The following is a 21,155-nucleotide window of genomic DNA, read 5'->3' as shown; positions in this document are numbered from 1 at the left end:
TCTTTTCTTGTCTGCAAACTTCTTATGGGATTGATGCGCTTCGTCCAGAGCTTTGCGGCGACTGGCCAATTGAGTTGTAGTTGAGATATCCAGTCATCCAATGACTGGATATTGGGTTTCTCGCGAGGAAGTTCAGGTATGGGTACAAAATCTTGTCCCGTGGCCACTTTGAACGGGGTAAAACCAGTGCTGCTGTGAACGGAGTTGTTATACGCTACTTCGGCAAAAGGTAGCAGGTCCACCCAGTTGTCTTGCTGATAATTTATGTAACATCGGAGATATTGCTCTAGTACCCGTTAGTCCTCTCGCAGGCCCCATTAGTTTGGGGGTGGTGGGCGGAGCTTAACCCTTGGGTGGAGCCTATCAACTTCAAAAATTCCTCCAGAAGTTCGAGGTAAATTGAACTCCTCGATCTGATATTATACGTTCAGGAACACCATGCAGTCTGTAGACGTGTATAATGAACAGTTTGGCTAACGACTTCGCCGAGGGAATCTTGGTGCAAGGTATGAAATGTGCCTGTTTGGAAAACAAGTCGGTCACCACCCAGATCACCGTGTGCCCAGCACTCTCAGGTAAATCTACTATAAAGTCCATAGAGATTTCCTTCCAAGGGGCAGTTGGCCTGGCCACATTCTGCAACAGACCTGGCGGCTTACCGGAGGTCTCTTAGCTGAGGCGCAAACTGGGCAGCTTGCTACATAAGTTTCAATGTCCTTTTTCAAAGAGGGCCACCAGAACTGCCGTTTCACCAGGTGTAAGGTCTTCACGAAACCAAAGTGACCCGCTGCCTTGGAATCATGAGTTTGTTGTAATACTTGGCTCCTCAATGTTTTAGGTACATACAGCTTCGCTCCCATCCAGGCTAACCCATCTCTAACAGTGCAGTTATTTGCATTTGCCTGGAACCATTCATCTGTTTTCAAAGCGCCTTTAAATTGTTCGATCAAATCATTGGACAGATCTGCCTCTTGTTTCTTCTTTTGCGCCCTGGTGACCACTGGTGCTGCCAGCTGTGTGGTGGGCACAATCGGACTTATCACTTCTTTTCGAACACTGTTGTATTGTGGCATCCTAGATAAAGCATCCGCCATAAAATTCTTTCCTCCTGGGATGTACTTCAGAAAGAAATTGAATCGCTTGAAGTACTGGGCCCACCTAACTTGCTTAGGAGATAGTTTCCGAGGCGTTTTTAAGGCCTCCAGGTTTTTATGATCAGTCCAAACCTCAAATGGGTATCTCGCGCCTTCTAGAAAATGCCTCCAGGTCATTAGAGCCCAGCAGACTGCAAAAGCTTCTTTCTCCCAGACAGCCCATCTACGTTCAGTGTCAGTTAATTTACGGGATGTGTAGGCACACGGTTGTAGTGTCCCCTTCTCGTTTAATTGAAGTAAGACCGCTCCTACCGCTACATCACTTGCATCAGCTTGATCACGAAGGGGACATCCATGTCCGGATGCTTTAGCACTGGCTCGGCAGCAAATAGTCTTTTTAGCTTCTCAAAAGCGCTTGGCACTCCATAGACCAATTCAACGGCTGGCTAGGCTTTGGCTTCGCTTCTCCCTTTGTTTTTAGGAGGTTGGTGATAGGCATGGCTATTTTAGCAAAACATGGGATGAATTGCCGGTAAAAGTTAGCAAATCCAAGGAAACTTTGAAGTTGTTTTCGGGTTCTTGGTGGGGCCCACTCCAATACGGCTCGTACCTTCTCCGGGTCCATCTCAAGACCCTCGGGTGAGATACGATATCCCAGGTAGTCAATCTTTTCTTGATGGAACTCACATTTGGACAATTTGGCGTACAATTTGGCAGCGCGCAATTTGTGCAGCACGGACCGCACCAGTTTCACATGCTGGTCTCTGGTCTCCGAGTAGATAAGGATATCGTCAAGGTAGACCAAAACCCCTTGTATAAATGTTCGTGGAGCACTTGGTTGATCAATTGCATGAAGACAGCTGGTGCCCCTGTAGGCCAAACGGGAGAACATTGAATTGGAAGCAACCTATTGGGCAGTTGAATGCAGTTTTCCACTCGTCTCCCTCTTTAATTCGGATTCGGTAATAGGCCTCCCTCAAGTCCAGTTTCGTGAAGATCTTCCCCTTGGCCAGGTGAGCCAACATGTCCTTCATTAGAGGGAGGGGTACACATTTTCCACAGATACCGCGTTCAAATTTCGGTAGTCCACCACCAAGCGCTTGGAGCCATCTTTCTTCTCGCGGAACATCACAGGGCCGCCACTCGAGGTCTGACAGGTTGGATGAACCCTCGTTTCAAATTCTTGTCGATAAACGATCTCAATTCCTCTAACTCCTTTGGGGTCATCGAATACATCTTTGGTTTCGGTAGTGTCACCCCGTAGAAATTCAATGCTGCAATCGGTTGACCGATGGGGAGGGAGCTCATCGGAGGCCTCTTCGCTAAAAACTTCTCTTAGGTCCCAGTACTCTTCGGGATTTTCTCCTCCCCTTCTATGCGCTCGGCCCCTGTGGAAGCTGTCTCAGCAGGGGTTTGGGGCTTGGGATGGGGATTCTCCCGGTTTAAGGGGGTTTGCTCCTCCTTCCTGGAGGTTGGTCAGTACGAATCCGTATCCACCCCTTTCTCCAGTTTACTTGGGGATTCCATTTCCCGAAGCCAGGCAATCCCAAGATTAGGGAGTGTTCCATCCCGGGAGCCACAATAAAGCACAAGGTCTCGCTGTGGGTTCCCATGGTCATCTCTAAGGGCTCCGTTATAAACCGTGCAGGGCAACCCCCGCTTCAGACCCATCTAATTGGTAAAAGGATATGGGCGTTTTCAAATTTCTCAGTCCAATGCCCATGCCTTTAACTACTTTCATGCTAATTAGGCACCTCGTGCACCCCGAGTCCAATAAGGCCAGCATTTCCCTCAGTACCCGAGGTGGGCACCCTTAATTTAATTGGAATGGTAAGGGGGCCTCGGTTAGGACTTACCGAGACATCATCTTCCGAGTCGGTCTCACTCTCGCCGGGAGGAGTCGGGGGTCCCAGCTCTTTTCCGCTGGGGGAGTGACTTCTACAACCTCCCCTATTGTTAGCCCGGTTTCGCGAGGCCTGGTTGGGGAGGATTCGGGCTTCCTTCCAGGGCCCCGTCCTTTTTGGATCTGGTTTGACTCGACAATCCGCACCGGGTGGCCTTCCTTCCCACAACGGAAACAGGCAGTGGATTTGGCCCTTGTCATCACCCCTCCCTTCCGGGGCTTAGGGATCTCTCGGGCCGAGGAGGGAGCATGGTGCTCCATGCGGAGCCTCCTCTGCGTCTACTTCTGGCTAGATCTATTTCCACCTCTTCCGCTAACAGGTACCACAACTGCAAGTCATGGGGATCCCTTCTGGAGATGCACATGTGGTATACCTCTTCATTTAGGCCATCTTTGTAGGCTTCTATTAGAGCTTCCTGGGACCAGCCTCGAATGCGATATGCCAGCTGTCTGAACTCTTGGGTGTAGTCAGCAACTGATCTTCCCCTTGAGTTATGGTTTTCATCCTGATCCTGGCCCTTCTCTCTGCCAGAGGGTCTTCAAACCTCCTCCTCAAGGCAGTCATAAAACATCAAGGCTTCGCAGTTGGGGGAGTTATCATTATACAGAGTCACCACCCAGTCAGCTGCCATCCCTCCAGGGTTCTGGTAACACATCTTACTTTGGCTGCTTCAGAGGTGAACTCCCTTTCATATTCTGCCATATAGCTTCCAACCTGCACCAGGAAAAACCCCAAGTCCTTGGGATTTCCTCCAAACTTCACATCTAAGGAGGGCAGGTGGCGTCTTCTAGGCATTACCCCGCTGCTGGGGCTCCCCAGACGGGAGCTGGTGGTTGCGCCGGCGTGGGATGGGCCAGGGGGTGGTGGCAGCCCGACTTCCCAGGCTGAACTCGCTCTCTTCCCCTCATATGTTGGAGCCCTGCCGGGTTTCTCATAAGCATCCTTAAAGCTTTTCCCGGCTTGATCCAGCCTGCATTCCATCTCCTCCCCTTGCCACAGCCGTTCCCTCGCACCTCTTCGACTTACAGTGATTCCAGGAGGGGGCTTCCGGATTTTTCCATCCAACTCCTAACGACCATCTGGGCATCTCGGTTGGAGTTTCTTCCAGTGTAAGGTCAGCTAACAAATCGGTGGCTGGCATCTCTGGTAACAGCATTTGCTGCCCCCACAGCTCCCTGCTCATCCTCCTCGCTGGCTGGAGATGACATGATGTGAAAACCCCTCGGAAGAAAAATTGGTGTTTTCTCCGGTGGGCTGATGGGGACTTTCGGAATAATGTCGGTATGTGCTCCTTTCAAAATCCAAGAAAGAAATACTCAGACTCCATGGTTCAGAGCAAAGTTCTTCTTTTACTGGAAGATGAAAAGGAAGCTACAAATGGAATTCCGAAAGTGAGAATTTGGCGCGCAGATCACACATACAAAGAAATGGAATTGTTCCCACCCCCCCAAAGTCCAGAAGTCTCTGCCAATTAAAAGTTCCGAATGTGATCATGTGAGCATCTTCAGGTAGTGATGAGGCCTCTGTCCGTTGACCTTGACATATTTTGATAAGACCTCGCAGCTGCGCAAAAAGGATAGAGGCTAGGAAAGAAATGGAAAATTGGAAAGAAGAAATCCCCCCCCTTCTTCTGCCCACAGTAAAAGAATGCAAAACACCTCCAGCTCTCTTCCCCCCCGTTGCTAATGACAGCCGAAAGAAGTAAGCCTAGTAGTAGAGATACTAAGGGAGAAATAAAGGATAATAGTTGGGGTACCCGAAGAGATCTTGAGGCTGACAAACAGAATACCTCAGGGCCATAGATTAATAAAACTACAAACTGGCTTTGTTGCATTTAATTGGAATTAAGGAAAATACGCTTCAAATTTCTACCAGTCAGAGTTACAAGCACAAACTGGCAATACTCACATTATATATTTGATGTTCATTTCTTGAGTAATATAGCTACAAAGTTTCTTTAAATATTAAGGGCAGAGAGAAATTAAATTTCTGAAGATGTTTCATGACTTTATGGTTATGAATATTTTTCAAGAAATCAAATTGCCAAATAGCTATTATAGAAAGTACCATATCATGTACCAATTTGAAGCAACAGTCAAACACAAGGATTAGTCTATATCAAGCTATAGCTCAGTAAATACCTGTGGATGGCAGATTTCCAAACCCTTTAATTTTGTGTCTTCCATCCATACAGAATTGGGTAGCAATACCCGACTACGAAAACTTACTGTCCTAAAAGATGGAGAATACATAAATTTGTCAAGAACACCATTCAATCCCAATATTGTGAATTTCAATCTATCTAAGACTAAATGGATACCACTGCATCCACATGCTGATAATGGGAATAGGACCTTAGGTTTACCCACATATTTTACCTTGTCTTCTCTGATACCTAAGCAAGATGGTCAACAATAAGGATTGATGGCACTGCAGTACAATATCTGGAGACCCCATATTTGATATAGATGTTGGCAAATCCAAGAACATCTTGTTATTCTTTCCCATCACTATGCTATAAACATATTCGGCTTTCAAACTGTCCCTTCTCCAATTCTTCTCTATAACAACCATCTTGTGAAGTAGACTGGATCAAAGTTACATACTGTGCACTTAAAAGGTAAAGGTAAAGGTTCTCCTCGAATATACATGCCAGTCGTTTCCGGCTCTTACAAAGCCAAAGAGCCAACGCTGTCTGACAACATCTCCATGGTCATGTGGCCGGCATGACAAAACACCGAAGGCACATGGAACACTTACCTTCCCACCAAAGTGGTCCTAATTTTTCTACTTGCATTTTTACATGCTTTCGAACTGCTAGGCTCAGTGGCTAAGACACTGAGCTTGTCTATCAGAAAGGTTGGCAGTTCGGCGGTTCGAATCCCTAGCACCACATAACAGTGAGCTCCCATTACTTGTCCCAGCTTCCACCAACTGTGCACTTATAACCAAATAAATTTAACTCTGACTGCCTAATCACATTCTAACAGATAACTGCTGCACCATGCTGTCTGGGAGTCCTCCAAATTGTAATTCTAATATACATGAAATGCATCGAGTTTGGAAAACGTTTATAAAATGTTTATAAATGTTTATAAATGAACTCCCTACCTTGAATCCAGAGTATTCAGGAACATATTGTGGATAATATTTCTTTCATCTGCAGTAGGAGCAACCTTCAATAAAGAAGCCCTACTAGATTCAAGTCGCCTGATCTTGTTCTCTGATTAATGGAATGAAACATGTAAAATGAATGACAATTGGCTTCCAACAGCTTTATTTCATGCCTTTTTCAAAAATGATGAATAATACTTTTCTGAAATCTGTGTGTTTTAGACTGCTGTAGGTATCAAACTATTTTACTCCCAAAGAACCTATGTTTCCCCCAATTATTTAGGAATGGCCACAAAACAAAATTTCTCCATTGCCCCCTTCCCAAAAAACAACCAGGCTAAGAGTGTACTTACTTTCTCCTTCATTGAAGATTTTTTCTTCCTCTGGGGTTTTAACTATTAATGGATTGACAAATGCTGGTCTGAGGATATATTTGAAAAAAATCAAAACAATATGCATTACTGGGGGGAAATGAAATGTTTTGGCTGCAATCGAGCATAGTTAATTTATGCAGAAGTTCATTTGCAGAAATCTGCATGTTTACTTTAGTGTTTTAAAACAACTTTTTTTCTTATTTCAACAACACAAATGATTTAACTTGAAAAGACAATGATCTAAAGAGGACAGCCAATGCAGTCTACTAGGACAATGTAGCATTTCAGATCTGAAGGCAAAGCATGCTTCAGAGCATGCAGGGAAATGAAAACATAACATCTGTCTAGGGTTAAGTATGTCTATGGAGCCTACAATAGCTAAAAAATCCACAATAAGGCCCAGCTGCTATAAGGAATTGTAAATACTGTGGAAGCTACATTCATTACCTGTGCACTCTCCTTTTCCCCTTCAATCTAAAATACTGTACAGCTATATAGTCTGACCTAATTTGGAATTTTGCACCATTCATTTTGTTGCTGCCTTATAGTTTTTGTTGACATTAATATTGATACTCCTGGTTTTTATCTTATATCTAGCTCTGTTCTGCTATTCTACTTTTTTTCTTTTTGAATTGACTTGAATTGAAATATTTTGTTTTATACACTTTAACTGGCCACATGCTACTCAGAGAACTCTAGTTAGGGCAAAATAAACAGTATAAGTAAACAAATAAGTCACCAAAATTAACATAATAGGTTAGCACCCTTAACATATTCTGGAGTCCTTTATAGTCTAGGACTGAAATAAATAAAATAATAAAATAAGCAATGAACTATTTTCAAACACATGTATGTTTAACACCAAAAATACAATCTTACACCTTTAAACATAGTTTTTAGCTACAGATTTAAGCCAATTTCAAAACTAGCAAATTGAATCAATGCCATTATGACTTATTGAATGAAAGGCAAAAATAGGATCTGAGAAGGAGGAAGGGTGACACAGAAATCAGAACTGCACTTTCCAGCTAGCCACAATACGAGTACTCGCTTAAAAACAACATACTTAGCAACTGTTCAAATTACAATGGGGCTAAAAACAAATTATGATCAGTTCTCACAATCACAACAGTTGCAGCATCTCCATGGTCATATGATCACAATTCCAGCTCTTGGCAATAGTTGCATTTACAATTGTTGCAGCATTTCACAGTTAGGTGATCCCCATTTGGAACCTTCCTAGTTGGCTTCCAACAAGCAAGGTCAATGGGGAAGCCAGCAGGAAATTGCAACTCATGGTCACATGGTGTCTTGCTTAGCAACCATTTTAGTTAGCAATAGTGCAATGGGAATCATTAAATGAGGATTACCTGTAATTGGAAAGTTACAGATAAAAATGGAAACATCTATACCTGACTGAACACAGTAGAGAACCTATGATATTGCTGAACTAGAATCCTCTGCTTCCCACTAGTCATGCAACCAGAAGCTGGTGGGGTTTGAAGTTCCACAGTAATTGAAGGTCAACAGGTTCATCACATTTGACCATCATTTGTATTCCTCTCTGATTTTTAAAAATAAACTGCTAGGAACATTACCTTTTATTTTCTGGATCACGGGCCACCATGACAAAAGTTGCATCTAACACAGGGCAATAGATTCCTCCATCAAGTAACTAAAATAAAAGAATATGAGAGATGAAAAAAAAAATGATTAGAATCAGCATCCAGTGATCATTCAATTAAAACTTGATATACTGTTTCAACTCCTTCATGGCAAAGGGGCTTGCATAGCTCAATGAAGCTATGAGCTATGCCGCACAAGGTCACCCAAGACAGACAGGTCATAGTAGAGAGTTCTGACAAAACGTGATCCACTGGAGAAGGAAATAGAAACCCACTCCAGTATATTTGCCATGAAAACCCCATGGACAGTACCAAAAGGCAAAAAGATATGGCGCTGGAAGATGAGCTCCTCAGGTCAGAAGGTGTCCAATATGCTACTGGAGAAGAGCAGAGGGCTAATACTAGTAGCGCCAGAAAGAATGAAACAACTGGGCCAAAGCCGAAAGGACACTCAACTGTGAATGGATCTGGTGGTAAAAGGAAAGTTTGATGCTGCAAAGATCTATATTCCATAGGAACCTGGAATGTAAGATCCATGAATCAAAGAAAGCTGGACGTGCTCAAACGAGATGACAAGACTGAACATTGACATCTTAGGAATCAGTGAACTAAAAAAGGACAGGAATGAATGAATGTAATTCAGATGACCACTAGGTATACTACTGTGGGCAAGAATCCCTCAGAAGAAATGGAGTAGCCTTCACAGTCAATAAAAGAGTAGGAAAAGCAATGCTGGGATACAATCCCTGAAATAACAGAATGATCTCAGTTCGAATCCAAGGCAAACCATTCAACATCACAGTAATCCAAGTCTATGCCCCAACCACTGATGCTGAAGAGGATGAAATTGACTGGTTCTATGAAGCCCTAACAACACCTTCTAGAATTAACACCAAAAAAAATGATGTCTTTATCATCATGGAGGATTGGAATGCCAAAGTAGGAAGCCAAAAGATAACTGGAATAACAGGCAGATTTGGCCTTGATAGTACAAAATGAAACAGGGCACAGGCTGATAGAATTTTGTCAAGAAAATACAATGGCCACAGCAAACACTCTTTTCCAACAACCCAAGAGATGACGCTACACATGGACATCACCAGACAGTCAACACAGAAATCAGATTGACTATGTGCTCTGCAGACAAAGATGTAGAAACTCTATACAGTCAGTAAAAACAAGACCAGGAGCTGACTATGGCTCAGATCATGAGCTTCTCTTTGCAAAATTTAGACTTAAATTGAGAAAGTAGGAAAAAGCACTAGGCCACTCAAGTATGAACTAAATCATATCCCTGATGAATATACAATAGAGGTGACAAATAGATTTAAGGAATTAGATCTGATAGACAGAGTGCCTGAAGAACTACAGACAGTGGTTTGCAACATTGTACAAGAAGTAGCAACTAAAACCATCCCACAGAAAAAGAAATGCAAGAAACAAAATGGCTGGTTGAGGAAGCTTTGCAAATAGCTAAGAAAAGAAGGGAAGTGAAAGGGAAGGGAGAAAGAGAAAGATACACCCAATTGAATACAGAATTCCAGAGAATAGCTAGAAAGGATAAGAATGCCTTCTTAAATTAACAGTGCAAAGAAATAGAAGAAAACAATAGAATAGGAAGGACCAGAGATCTCTTCAAGAAAATTGGAGATGTGAAGGGAACATTTCATGGAAAGATGGGCATGATAAAAGACCAAAATGGCAGGGACCTAACAGAGGCAGAAGATATTAAGAAAAGGTTGCAAAATTACACAGAACTATACAAGAATGAGCTTAACATCCCTGATAACCATGATGGGGTGGTCACTGACCTCGAGCCAGTCATCGTAGAATCTGAAGTAAAATGGGCCTTAGAAAATCTGAGCAACAACAAAGCTAGTGGAGGTGACAGTATTCCAGCTGAGCTATTCAAAATCTTAAAAAGAGATGCAGTAAAAGATGCCAGCAAATTTGGAAAACTCAACAGTGGCCACAGGATTGGAAAAGTTTAGTTTACATTCCAATTCCAAAGAAAGGCAATGCCTAAGAATGTTCAAACTACTGCACCATTGCACTCATTTCACATGCCAGCAAAGTTATGCTCAAAATCCTACAAGCTAGGCTCCAGCAGTATGTGGATCTAGAATTACCAGAAGTAGGGCGGGATTTTGAAGGGGCAGAGGAACTAGAGATCAAATTGCCAATATATGCTGGATCATGGAGAAAGCTCGGGAGTTCCAGAAAAATATATACTTCTGCTTCACTGACTATGCTAAAGCCTTTGATTATGTGGATCACAACAAATTGTGGCAAGTTCTTAAAGAGATGGGAGTTAATTGTCTCTTAAGAAACCTATATGCCGGTCAAGAAGCAACAGTGAGAACTGGATTGGTTCAAATTGGGAAAGGAGTTCGGCAAGGCTGTATACTGTTGCCCTGCCTATTTAACTTATATGCAGAGCACGCCATGAGAAAGGCAAAGCTAGAAAGTTGGAATTAAGATTGCCGGGAGAAATATCAACAACCTCAGATATGCGGATGATACCATTCTAATGGCAGAAAGTGAAGAGAAACTAAAGAGCCTCTTGATGCAGGTGAAGGACAGTGCAAAAGTTGGCTTGAAACTCAACATTAAGAAAACTAAGATCATGGCATCCGACCCTCTCAATTCCTGGCAAATAGATGGGGAAGAAATGGAGGTAGCGACAGATTTTATTTTCCTGGGCTCCAAGATCACTGCGGATGGGGACTATAGCCAAGAAATTAAAAGACACTTGCTCCTTGGGAGGAAAGCTATGGCAAGTCTAGACAACATACTAAAAAGCAAAGACATCACCCTGCCAACAAAAGTGCACATAGTCAAGGCTATGGTTTTCCCAGTTGCAATGTATGGCTGTGAACATTGGACCATAAGAGAGGCTGAGCGTCAAAGAATTGAGGCCTTTGAACTATGGTGCTGTAGAAGACTCCTGTGAGTCCCTTGGACTGCAAGGTGATCAAACCAGTCAGACCTAGGGGAAATCAACCCTGACTGCTCTTTAGAAGGCCTGTACTGAAGATGAAACTCAGATACTTTGGGCACCTAATGAGAAGGAAGGACTCACTGGAGAAGAACCTAATGCTGGGAAAGACTGAGGGCAAAAGAAGGGGACCACAGAAAATGAGGTGGCTGGATGGAGTCACTGAAGCAGTAGGCGTGAGCTTAAATGGACTCTGGGGGATGGTAAAGGACAGGAAGGCCTGGAGGAATGTTGTCCATGGGGTCGCGATGGGTTGGACATGACTTTGCAACTAACAACAACACTTTCAGAACTGAACTAATTTTTTCTGTGGATACCAAAAAGAAAAAAGGCAAGGAAATTTAAGTAGAATACATATTGCAATATTTATTAAAAAGGGTTTATAAGTAAGATTCTCCTTGTCAATTTAATTGTGCCAGTCAAAAATTACATTCTCTTCAAACAGATCACAATACACTTTAATAAACAAGGATATTACATTCCAGTTTGTACTTATTCCTTTTGAATACTGTTTTACTATTTGGCTAACCTGCCACAGGATTTTATTAAAGGATGCAGAATAGCTTGCCAAATGTAAGAATCTAAATTCAGACTCTTAGAGCAAATGAAGCTCACTATCATTAACCTGAAGCATGTGTATCTTCACTTCCATTGAAGTTTTTCCAACCCAGGAAACATTCCCGGTGAACTTGATATCACAATCCGGATGAATATGCTGCTTCCATAAACCTAAAAGGATAGAAGGGGGTCAGAGCACAGATTCTAAGGACTGATAATCAATATTTATCTAAGGGAGGACAGTACTAATTTAAGAGATCAATTTCGGGTCAGCAACTTTTTCAAGCAGCAGGCAGCTTCATGCAACGTTGTAGTATCAATTATTTTCCACTGCACTCCTGCAACTCAAGCAAGAACATTGACCCTCTTGGTAATCTTGCAAGAATTTGGCCTTTTTAAAATGTTAAACACCATTATTTAATTTTCCAGAAAAAAGTAACATATCTTTTCTGTTTGTATAATACAATATCTAGCATATGTGATATAATGTCTAGCCGACGGAGTGATATATTTATTCAGTTGGACGTTTGAGTAAAATGGATGGGATACATTCAAAAATGACATGTTGGCAACAAATATATATTCATCAGAACATGAAATCATTCCTGACTTCCGGTGGCATACTTATTGACAACAGACCAGAGACCACGACTGTGCACGGCTTTGATCCGTGCTTGCCTGTTGGATAGGTCCTTAAAGGACCGGATTCATCACACCCACCTCGTAGGGATGGGGGACGAGGGGGAAACCACCAGTTGGGTCGAGGGGAGACGCATCTCCCCTCCCTGGCTTGGTAAACTCCCCTAGAAGACAGGGAGAAGCGGCAGTCTTTAATGGCTTCCCTGAAGACGAGAAGCTTCCAGGACACAAGTTTGTGCTGGAGAGTGAAAGTGGTGAGCGGCGTGTAACTGGATAAAAGACTTTGAACATTCTTTTTGATAACCCCGAAAAGCGGAAAGAAAGAGCCCTCGTTTGGAAGAGAGGTAGTGGCAAACGAGAAATAAGAGGAAAATATAAGGTAAAGAAAAAACTGGAAATAAAAGAATTGTATGTAATTAGAGACTAAATTTGGAATAACATACAGAATTGGACATTAATCAGGCATTAGATAAAATGCTGGACTTATTTGGAATTGATAAAATTTAATATTAATACTATGGAAGAGTGAATTAAAAATAAAAGAATACTAAGAAAAAAGTGATATAGAGCACCACCTAAGGGTTAAAGATTTTCCTCTCTTATGTTTTTATGGAAAATTACTGGTCGTATAAATATTTTGAAAGAGAGAAGAAATGGAATAAAAGATTATTAATATAACAAGATCCCCGGAAGCTTTATAAAAAAAGAGGAGGATTACAGTAAAATATAAAAGAATGCAATACTTTGGGACTATTGGAGGTTCACTGTGACAAGAAAACAGAAGAAAGGGAAAGTGAGATAAACGGAGACATTTGACAAGGACTATAATAGAAAAACTTAACCTTTAATAAAATAATTAACTTAATAATTATAATTATAATATAATATAATAGATAATTATAAATAATTAACTTAATAGACCAAAGAAATGGAAGAAATAAGCAAAGAATTTAAGTCAGAGCTCCAAACTGTGAGAAAGATGTTTAAAGAAAGAATGAGCTGGTGGAGATAATGCTGAGTAAAGTAATGGCATCACAGCTCGCAGAAGAACAAAGGACGCTCAGAGAAGATGAATTAAAAGACGAAAATAACAGCCTTGATGAGTATGAAGAACAAGGACCATTGTCAAAGGACAAAAAGGACTTAAAACAGAGATATCAACAACAGAGACAACAAATAAAAGATAAGACACCCAAAACTAAGAAGAAGAAGGGAATATGTAAGAAGAAACCCCCCCAAAAGAGAACTGAAAAGTGGGGGGGGGGGGGACATGGCTGACAGGCAGAGGGAAATAAAAATAAAACTAGAAGGAAAAACAAAGAAAGACTGGAGAAATTTAGAAAAGGGAAACCTAGCCAAAATTAAAAGGAATGATAAAGTTACGAGATTTAGAGATAAGGGTTAGGGATTGTATAAGGGGGATACCACATGGGAATGTATATTGGTATCTAGTTTAAAACTTGTTGGAAATTATTCTAGGATTATATAACTATATATATGTAACTGTATATGAATTATACTGTTACGAACCCTTACATTGGAGGATTAAAACAGGGGAATGGAAATGTATTAAAATATATAGATAAATTTTGGATAAGTGTTAAGGAAGAAAAAATACCATTATTAATGATTATAAATTTTGGCCAAGTAGAAAGTTGGAAAATGTTATTATTAATGATTAAAATAAAAGTGAAGATGAAATGAGATATATTAAGAAATCATTTTAGCGATTTCAGGGGGGGATACCTTAAAATATATGTTTTAAAATATACAGTTGATTATTTAATGTTAATATGTTTAAAGTGGGGGAATGAATTATTAAATTAGATAGACTGACGGAATATATCATGTGGATCTTAAATATATTGGTTTTGTCTTATTTTTATTCTTTTTAGGTTTATATTGGCCTAGGAAAAATTAAGGATAATAATGATGTGTAATGTTAAATAAAATAGGCGCTAAGTTGAAAACAAAAATAATAGGGGATAAAGAACTGGGAATCTATATGTGGATGAAATGATATTGAATTAATGAATTGAAACTTATTTAAAGATGAGTGAAATGGATAATGATATGAGATGATATTATATAAGATCGGTGGAAATGAAAGTATGATTATGTACAAGTGTTATAATCTGGAACCACATTGCCCATGTAAAAAGATGTGTAAAAATTAAAAAAGTAAAAACTTTTTTGGGGAAAAAAAAAGAACATGAAATCATTCCTTAAAAATGTCATCTAAAAGTGTCAGGATAGCTTTGTTTTCTCTTTTGCAACATTAGAGTTTAAATCTCAGCTGTTTTTCACTGAATAACAGTGTGAACTTCCCAGACAGATATAAATCCATTAATAATTAAACACCTACCAATTTTATCCACAAGTGCTGTAACAATTGATAAAGGAGATCTTGGAGTAGCTTCATTTTTTGTGTGAGTATAACAAATAAGAACTGTAAACAAATAAATAGAAATGGTCTATTAATTCTGCTTAGAACTTATATATTTCTCCTAAGGATTGTTGGAAAGTTTTCAGTATGATCTTTGTATCATCCAAAGACATTTTTAAATGTACTAAGTTTATAGAATACCTGCCTTATAATATGATTAAACAGAGCTCAGTCTGAAAAATTAAGACTAGTAAGGATAATTTATTTTATTTATTACAGTATGTAATATTGTGCAGTGGCTTGCCCTGTCAGTGTTGTTGGGGCTGTTGTTTTCTCCTTTGTACTTCCTTGGTTAGGCTGTTCTTTACTTCTTCCTTGTCTGAAATGGTAGTTTCTCAATTAGGGTATTAGGGTACACTAGGTCAAGCTACTATATACAAACAAGGACCAAACCCCACTCCATTCTAGCATTGAAGATGTTACCTAGTTGGGTAATGAAACTTCTACAAATGAACAATCAAGTTCAGAAAGTACCAAGGTCTTGACATATTCTCTAATATATTCTCTTCTATTAGTAAACAACTACTTAGAAATAACTACTTATAAAATAACATAGCAGGAAAATAACAAAAACTGCCGCCAAACTTTTAACGGATAATTGATTACACTGTTTTTTAATTTGGATTACACAGAACTTAATATTCTGTTTTCAGTTTATATGTTTTTATAGAGTTTATACAAATAAAAAAGTGGTATATAAGTAATGAATTAATAAAGCAAAAAATTACATGCTCACTTATTCACTTATGAAGCATTTTTCACTGCTACAAAAAAATACATTAAGCAGGAAGTCACAATAATATTATCTGCACTTTTAAAGTTCTAAATAATTAACTCAATGTAATTCATTAAGCATAACTGCTTTCAGAATAGATGGGGAGAAAAAAATTTAAAGGTTCAACCAATTTTTCGACCTTCCTTCGCTGATCCCACTGAGACACTTCATTACCAATTTTCATCTTACCCAAGGAACCACAGTCATTAAGAACAATGCTAACTGTAATATCAGTTCAAGTGGTTCCAAAAGAGAACAGCCAGTTTCAAAGATATTCCTCTGCAGTATATTTAATTAACAATGACATAGATATTATATTAATCCAAATGTGTTCAAATTTTTCCAACCTATCAGATCACTAGAAAGAAATGAAATGATGTAAGCACCACATACCTCCTAAGCTGTCAAGGTCTTCAAGTAGACGACCAAATCTAAAATATTACACAGTAATTAATCTGTATGCATTTTAGAGCACCAACAACCAAATGTTTTATTTTATTGAAAAATGAAAGTAGTCTATTTTTACCTGACAGTGTTTTGCATATTGAGATATTTTTCCCTTATTTCGGGCTCACTTCCTAAAGGCAAGATAACTTCTATATAGCTGTCTTTCATTTTCCTAGGAGGAAGGTCACCCTGGGTTTTAGCAAGAAGTGTATGTAAGGCTTTTCTTTCATTCATTGCTTGCACATGGTCTCTGGAGGAAGGGTAAAACAAAATCAGATTATGCCATGTGGGTAAAAACAATCAAACTTCAGTTTATCAGATTTCAGATACAATGGACAAAATCCGTTTGTTGGTTTAGGCATGTATAAAATCTCATTTGCACTTAATCGGCATTTGAGTCTTACACACTCTTTCCCCCATTAGTCAGTTAAATCATAGGTTTACTCTATTAAGCAGCTACAGGATATTATTAATCTGCAATAATATATTGTAATACATTCTTTCACCTCTAAAAAATGCAATTATACCATGAGATAGATAGATAGATAGATAGATAGATAGATAGATAGATAGATAGATAGATAGATAGATAGATATACACATACAATATCATACCTCCAATTGGTGGATGCTCCCACTAGCTCTCTCAATTTACTTCGCACTGAAACAAAATAAAACCCAGTCAGAAATATTTAATGGGATAAATCTGACCAAGGTCCATTACAGTACTGCACTTTTGAAAAGCAGACATATAAGCAGAAGTCATGCAAAGAATGGCTAAAAATCAAAAGCTGGCCAGGTTCACTGAGATTCCAATGAATGGTATATTTAATAATGAATGGATGCTTTATCATTTCTGTAACATTTAATTTTCAAAAAAATCCAGTTATCAAGAAAACTTATTTGTTTCTTTTGAATTTAAATTTCAGGCTACCTACTCCTTCATAAACCTGAATGGTATATAGGGGTTAAAAAAGAACAAAACATTATCACTAAAACCATGAAGGATCATGCAAGAATATTTGGATATTGTGGCCTATTCTTGATTGTTGCCCAGCAAGAAAGGTTTGACATTCCAAAATAAATATTCAAATCACGTCACTGTATATACACATCTATACTCATTTATCCTGAAACTGCAAGGAAACTTTAAACAAGGAGCAGGTTTACCTTTACATAGCTAATAGGATACCAATACACATCTAAAAATGCATACCTAGATTCTGTAAATGAATCAAATGCATTTTCTGATACATCTCAATCATAACCATCAGCATTTATGTTTTATCAAAATGTTACACTCTAACAGGAAAGGAACATTAAAATTGAAAACTTAGATTCTAAGGAAATATGGAAGAATCAGAAGGGAATAGCATCTATGGAAATGTGGAGTTAGATGAGAGTTGATATCTTTTTTAAAAATTTATATTACAGTCCTTGACTTAATTCAGTTCAGTTAATGACAGCATGAAGTTACAACAGCATTGAAAAAAGTGACTTATTACTATTTTTCACATTTATGGCTGTTGCAGCATCCCCATAATCATGACATCGAAATTTGGATGCTGGGCAGCTGACTCATATTTATGACGGTTGCAGTGTCCTGGCATCCTGGGATTTCTTTTGCAACCTTCTGACAAGCAAAGTCAATGGAGAAGCCAGATTCACTTAACAATCATTAACTTAACTGCAGTGATTCACTTAACAAGGGTAGCAAGAAAGGTAATAAAATACGGCAAAACAATAACAAATGTCCTGCTTAGCAACAGAAATTTTGGGCTCAATTGTGGCCATAAACAAGGACTACCTGTAGATTGATCCAAGTTGTTTCTTTGTACCTTGAGTCCTATTTCATTCTACCTTCACTGTGTGTCTGTGTGTTCACATGCACATACATGCACACACAAACATCACACCTAGAAGATAACTGGTTAAACCCAAAGATTCTGACAGATTTTCTTTTTCTTTACCCTACTGTCTTCAAGCCTCAGTTCACTCCTTAACATTAACTTTATTTGAGTCAGAAGCACCTTCAAAGTATAAACATATAGCATTCAGCACTGAATAAATATAATAGGTATAAAATAAGTCATAAAAATATAGCAAATGTAAAAAGTATGTAAAATAAGTTAAAACTAAACAACTTGTATGTTATTCTGAAATCTACAGTCTGTTTCTGAAAAGGACTGTATCCTACATCCCAGCCAATCTGTTCACTACAGAATGCTAAAAATAGGTTTCACCAATCTTATCCAAGTAAATACACACACACATTTTCTCTATTAATTTTCTCTATTAGTGGGGACAGCAACCAGATCCCCTCCCGCCGTGAGCAGTAGTACGGATTGTAAATATGTGGGCAAATGCTTAAAGCAGCTGCATCTTTCCAAGGACTACGGAAGAAGAAAAGCATTGTGTTTAAGGTATTTCTGATAAATGCTACATGTATATGTACCAGAAGCACCTACTTTCCTTTCAATATGAAGCATTGCACAGCCTTAATATTTTTTCTTACAACTTTACTGTGAAATACAAGAAAATTTCAAATGGAAAATGAAATTATCTGATCTCCCCATTAACACTGATGATGAAGGGCAAGTAAGAGCCTTTTTGGGAAGCACTCTTGGATGCTTTGCTTTAGCCCAAAACATAAGTGAAATACAAGATGTCCCGAGGAAAAGAAAAAAAAGAAAATAAGACCAAGAATAAATCCTCTAAAGAAGATACAAATAAGATGGATGGATGAAATAATATACTGTACTATTGGACTTCACATTTATTTCCAAACGTTTCATATCTGCCAGAGAGGATCTGCCAATTGCTTTGATTGGTCAGCAAAGAAGGGAGTGTATTCCACTGACAGAAAGCAGATAAATGCATAAGAACTTCTGATGGATGACAAACCAAGGTACTAATATTTAGAGTTCAAGTTCCGATCTAAATATGATATTTTGGGACAGCCACATTTTTATCCCCCATAGGGAAAAAAGTAGGGAGGACATAGCTTTTGGAGTGCTCAGAGGTAGAGATATAAATGCAATAAATAAATAAATTGCAAGCATAGATCAAGAAGCCAATAGGATATAAAATTGCAGGTGATTAACTAGTTATAGGTTAATTAGTATAAACTCATTTAGTACCATAAAGAGGAATGATTCAAAATTGCCAGAAAATATGAACTTACATTTTCATTAAACCTCCAATAAAGAAAGAAGCAGCATAACAAAGCAGACAAACAATCCTAATTAAAAAGCATACAGAATACCACAACATACCATTATTCACATGAATGGGGAAATGTCCTATGAAAGAAAAAAACAATTAGACTATCAGATAATTTTTTTAAAGGGAAAAGGAAAACCAACTATTACTTTTCAAGTCAGTCACACAAGATGTATGCTCAAGTACTTATTAATATATTCTGCAATACTGATAACTTACTTCTGTCTCAAAGTTAAAATTATTTAATTTTCCAGGCAAATACAGTATGGCAGAAGATCAAACTATAAGAGTTTATTTTTTTCTTCAGTTTCATATTCCCATGTTTATTTGTTTGTTTCATCTAAATCTCTGTTAGAAAGAAAAGTTTTTATTACCTAATAAGATCTGGCCAAAACATATTTGATATAAAAAGCTTTGTCACTAAAAACTAAAAAAGTACCCTTATTATTGTACTTTTCTAGTTAATTCTATAGCTTCTAAGAAATAGATAATCACTAAACCCAAATTACTACATGGCTTGATACCTGAGGAAAAGAAACAGCAACACAGACAATTATAGCTTTCTGAATTTACTATTAGTTACATTACCTTCTTCCACGTCCTGAATAACCTGGGAGCCATTGCTAGATGACATCAGCATCCTAAACAGAATAGGATGGGCCTTGCTTAATGAAAACCATCTGTATCAAAAGGAAAATACAGAATTGTTAATAATGCCAGCATAGCATTAGATTCCTTAATCCTAGATTTAAGGTCAATACAATGAATGGAACTATCTTCCTCTATTTTAATGTCCTCCAGAAATGTTGGGATTACAGCCCCAATAGTCTTATCCAGAGTCACCTTTGGAATACCTTAAACTGGCAATGTGCAAAATAAGTTGCCATAAAACAGATATGAATTGTGTCTGCTTGCTACTTTGAGTTATTTATAAAAATAATAAAGGTCAATAGAAAACAAGCATCGTATACAATGGCATAACAGTTTCAAAAGAGCGATCATCATCACACTTATACAAATCCCATAACCTATTTAATCTACATCTGCATATAATCATATGTGCAAAGAATTTGCTTTCCAATGATTGAGGGGGGGAATATTTCAAAAGCTATCCAGACAAAAATAATTATCAAACATATAAAAATCCACTTTTTTCATTTGCACATGGAGAAAGAAATGAGACGAGACAACATACTGCACAGGACTATAAATCCCTAGCTTCATATGACACATGCTTGGAATTCATAAGAATCTTTGCATTAAGAGAAAGTTTCCAGAGTACTCCTAGGAATTTGTCCACTACTCTTTTCAGAATTATAAATAAGCCTGTTCTGAGATTTCGTCTCACATTAAATTTCATTTCAGTATTTGAGATTGTTAGCCCAGAGCAATTGAGATAGCTGAATAGGGTATAAGCTTTGACTATTTATTTCCACTTAGCCATTTTGTAGCTATTTCCCATTATTGGATTAAATCTTAGCCTATCTTCCTTGAGTTGGCCAAAAATATTGCCATTCCAAATTTGTCCAACTTATTTCCTCCATTTTGGGCCTGGCTTTATGCCAAACGCTTTTATCCTCATTAGTCAGAGTGCTTCTATAATCCTCCATTAGCTTCTCTTTCACTCTGATGTTGTTGTCATCCATCTTTTCTATCAGCCCTGTAGCTTGAGAAAAATAAGTAAAAATCAGGATTCTATAACAAGGAAAACTAGAGCTGGTTTATTTACTCTAATCCCATGTCAGTCTTTAAATAAACCCACTTCTGCCTTCTATTCCTCTCTCCTCTTCCTAAGGTTACTTTTAAAGATTACAGTATGAGATATTTTTTACAGAGTCTTTAGTTGAAAGTTGAAACTTGCTAAATTGCAACAAAGAAAACTATTAAAATTTACAAAGATGCTTGGGCATTTTTAAACATTTCTCTAAGCCTGTCCCTACATTAATCACTTTGTAAAAT

At 38.6% G+C, this 21,155-nt stretch overlaps 1 protein-coding gene across 1 annotated transcript in view; it reads right to left on the bottom strand.

Moving 5' to 3' along the window:
* Positions 1-21,155, bottom strand: part of ACOT9 (acyl-CoA thioesterase 9) — a 35,578-nt gene that overhangs the window by 12,842 nt on the left and 1,581 nt on the right. Inside the window, exons 2-12 of the mRNA XM_026714197.2 lie at positions 19,785-19,876; positions 19,250-19,276; positions 16,590-16,635; positions 16,054-16,224; positions 15,921-15,958; positions 14,672-14,755; positions 11,735-11,838; positions 8,085-8,161; positions 6,466-6,533; positions 6,110-6,221; positions 5,140-5,230 (exon numbers count right to left, since the gene is read on the bottom strand). Coding sequence (XP_026569982.1) covers positions 5,140-5,230; positions 6,110-6,221; positions 6,466-6,533; positions 8,085-8,161; positions 11,735-11,838; positions 14,672-14,755; positions 15,921-15,958; positions 16,054-16,224; positions 16,590-16,635; positions 19,250-19,276; positions 19,785-19,876 — 910 coding nt within the window. The remainder of the gene's footprint in view (positions 1-5,139; positions 5,231-6,109; positions 6,222-6,465; positions 6,534-8,084; positions 8,162-11,734; positions 11,839-14,671; positions 14,756-15,920; positions 15,959-16,053; positions 16,225-16,589; positions 16,636-19,249; positions 19,277-19,784; positions 19,877-21,155) is intronic.

The sequence above is a fragment of the Pseudonaja textilis genome, chromosome 8 (assembly GCF_049901715.1).
Source record: "Pseudonaja textilis isolate UNSWEBS1 chromosome 8, rPseTex1.2, whole genome shotgun sequence".
NCBI lineage: Eukaryota > Metazoa > Chordata > Lepidosauria > Squamata > Elapidae > Pseudonaja > Pseudonaja textilis.
Note: the sequence above shows the minus strand (reverse complement) of the source record. Positions and strands in the feature narration are given on the sequence as shown.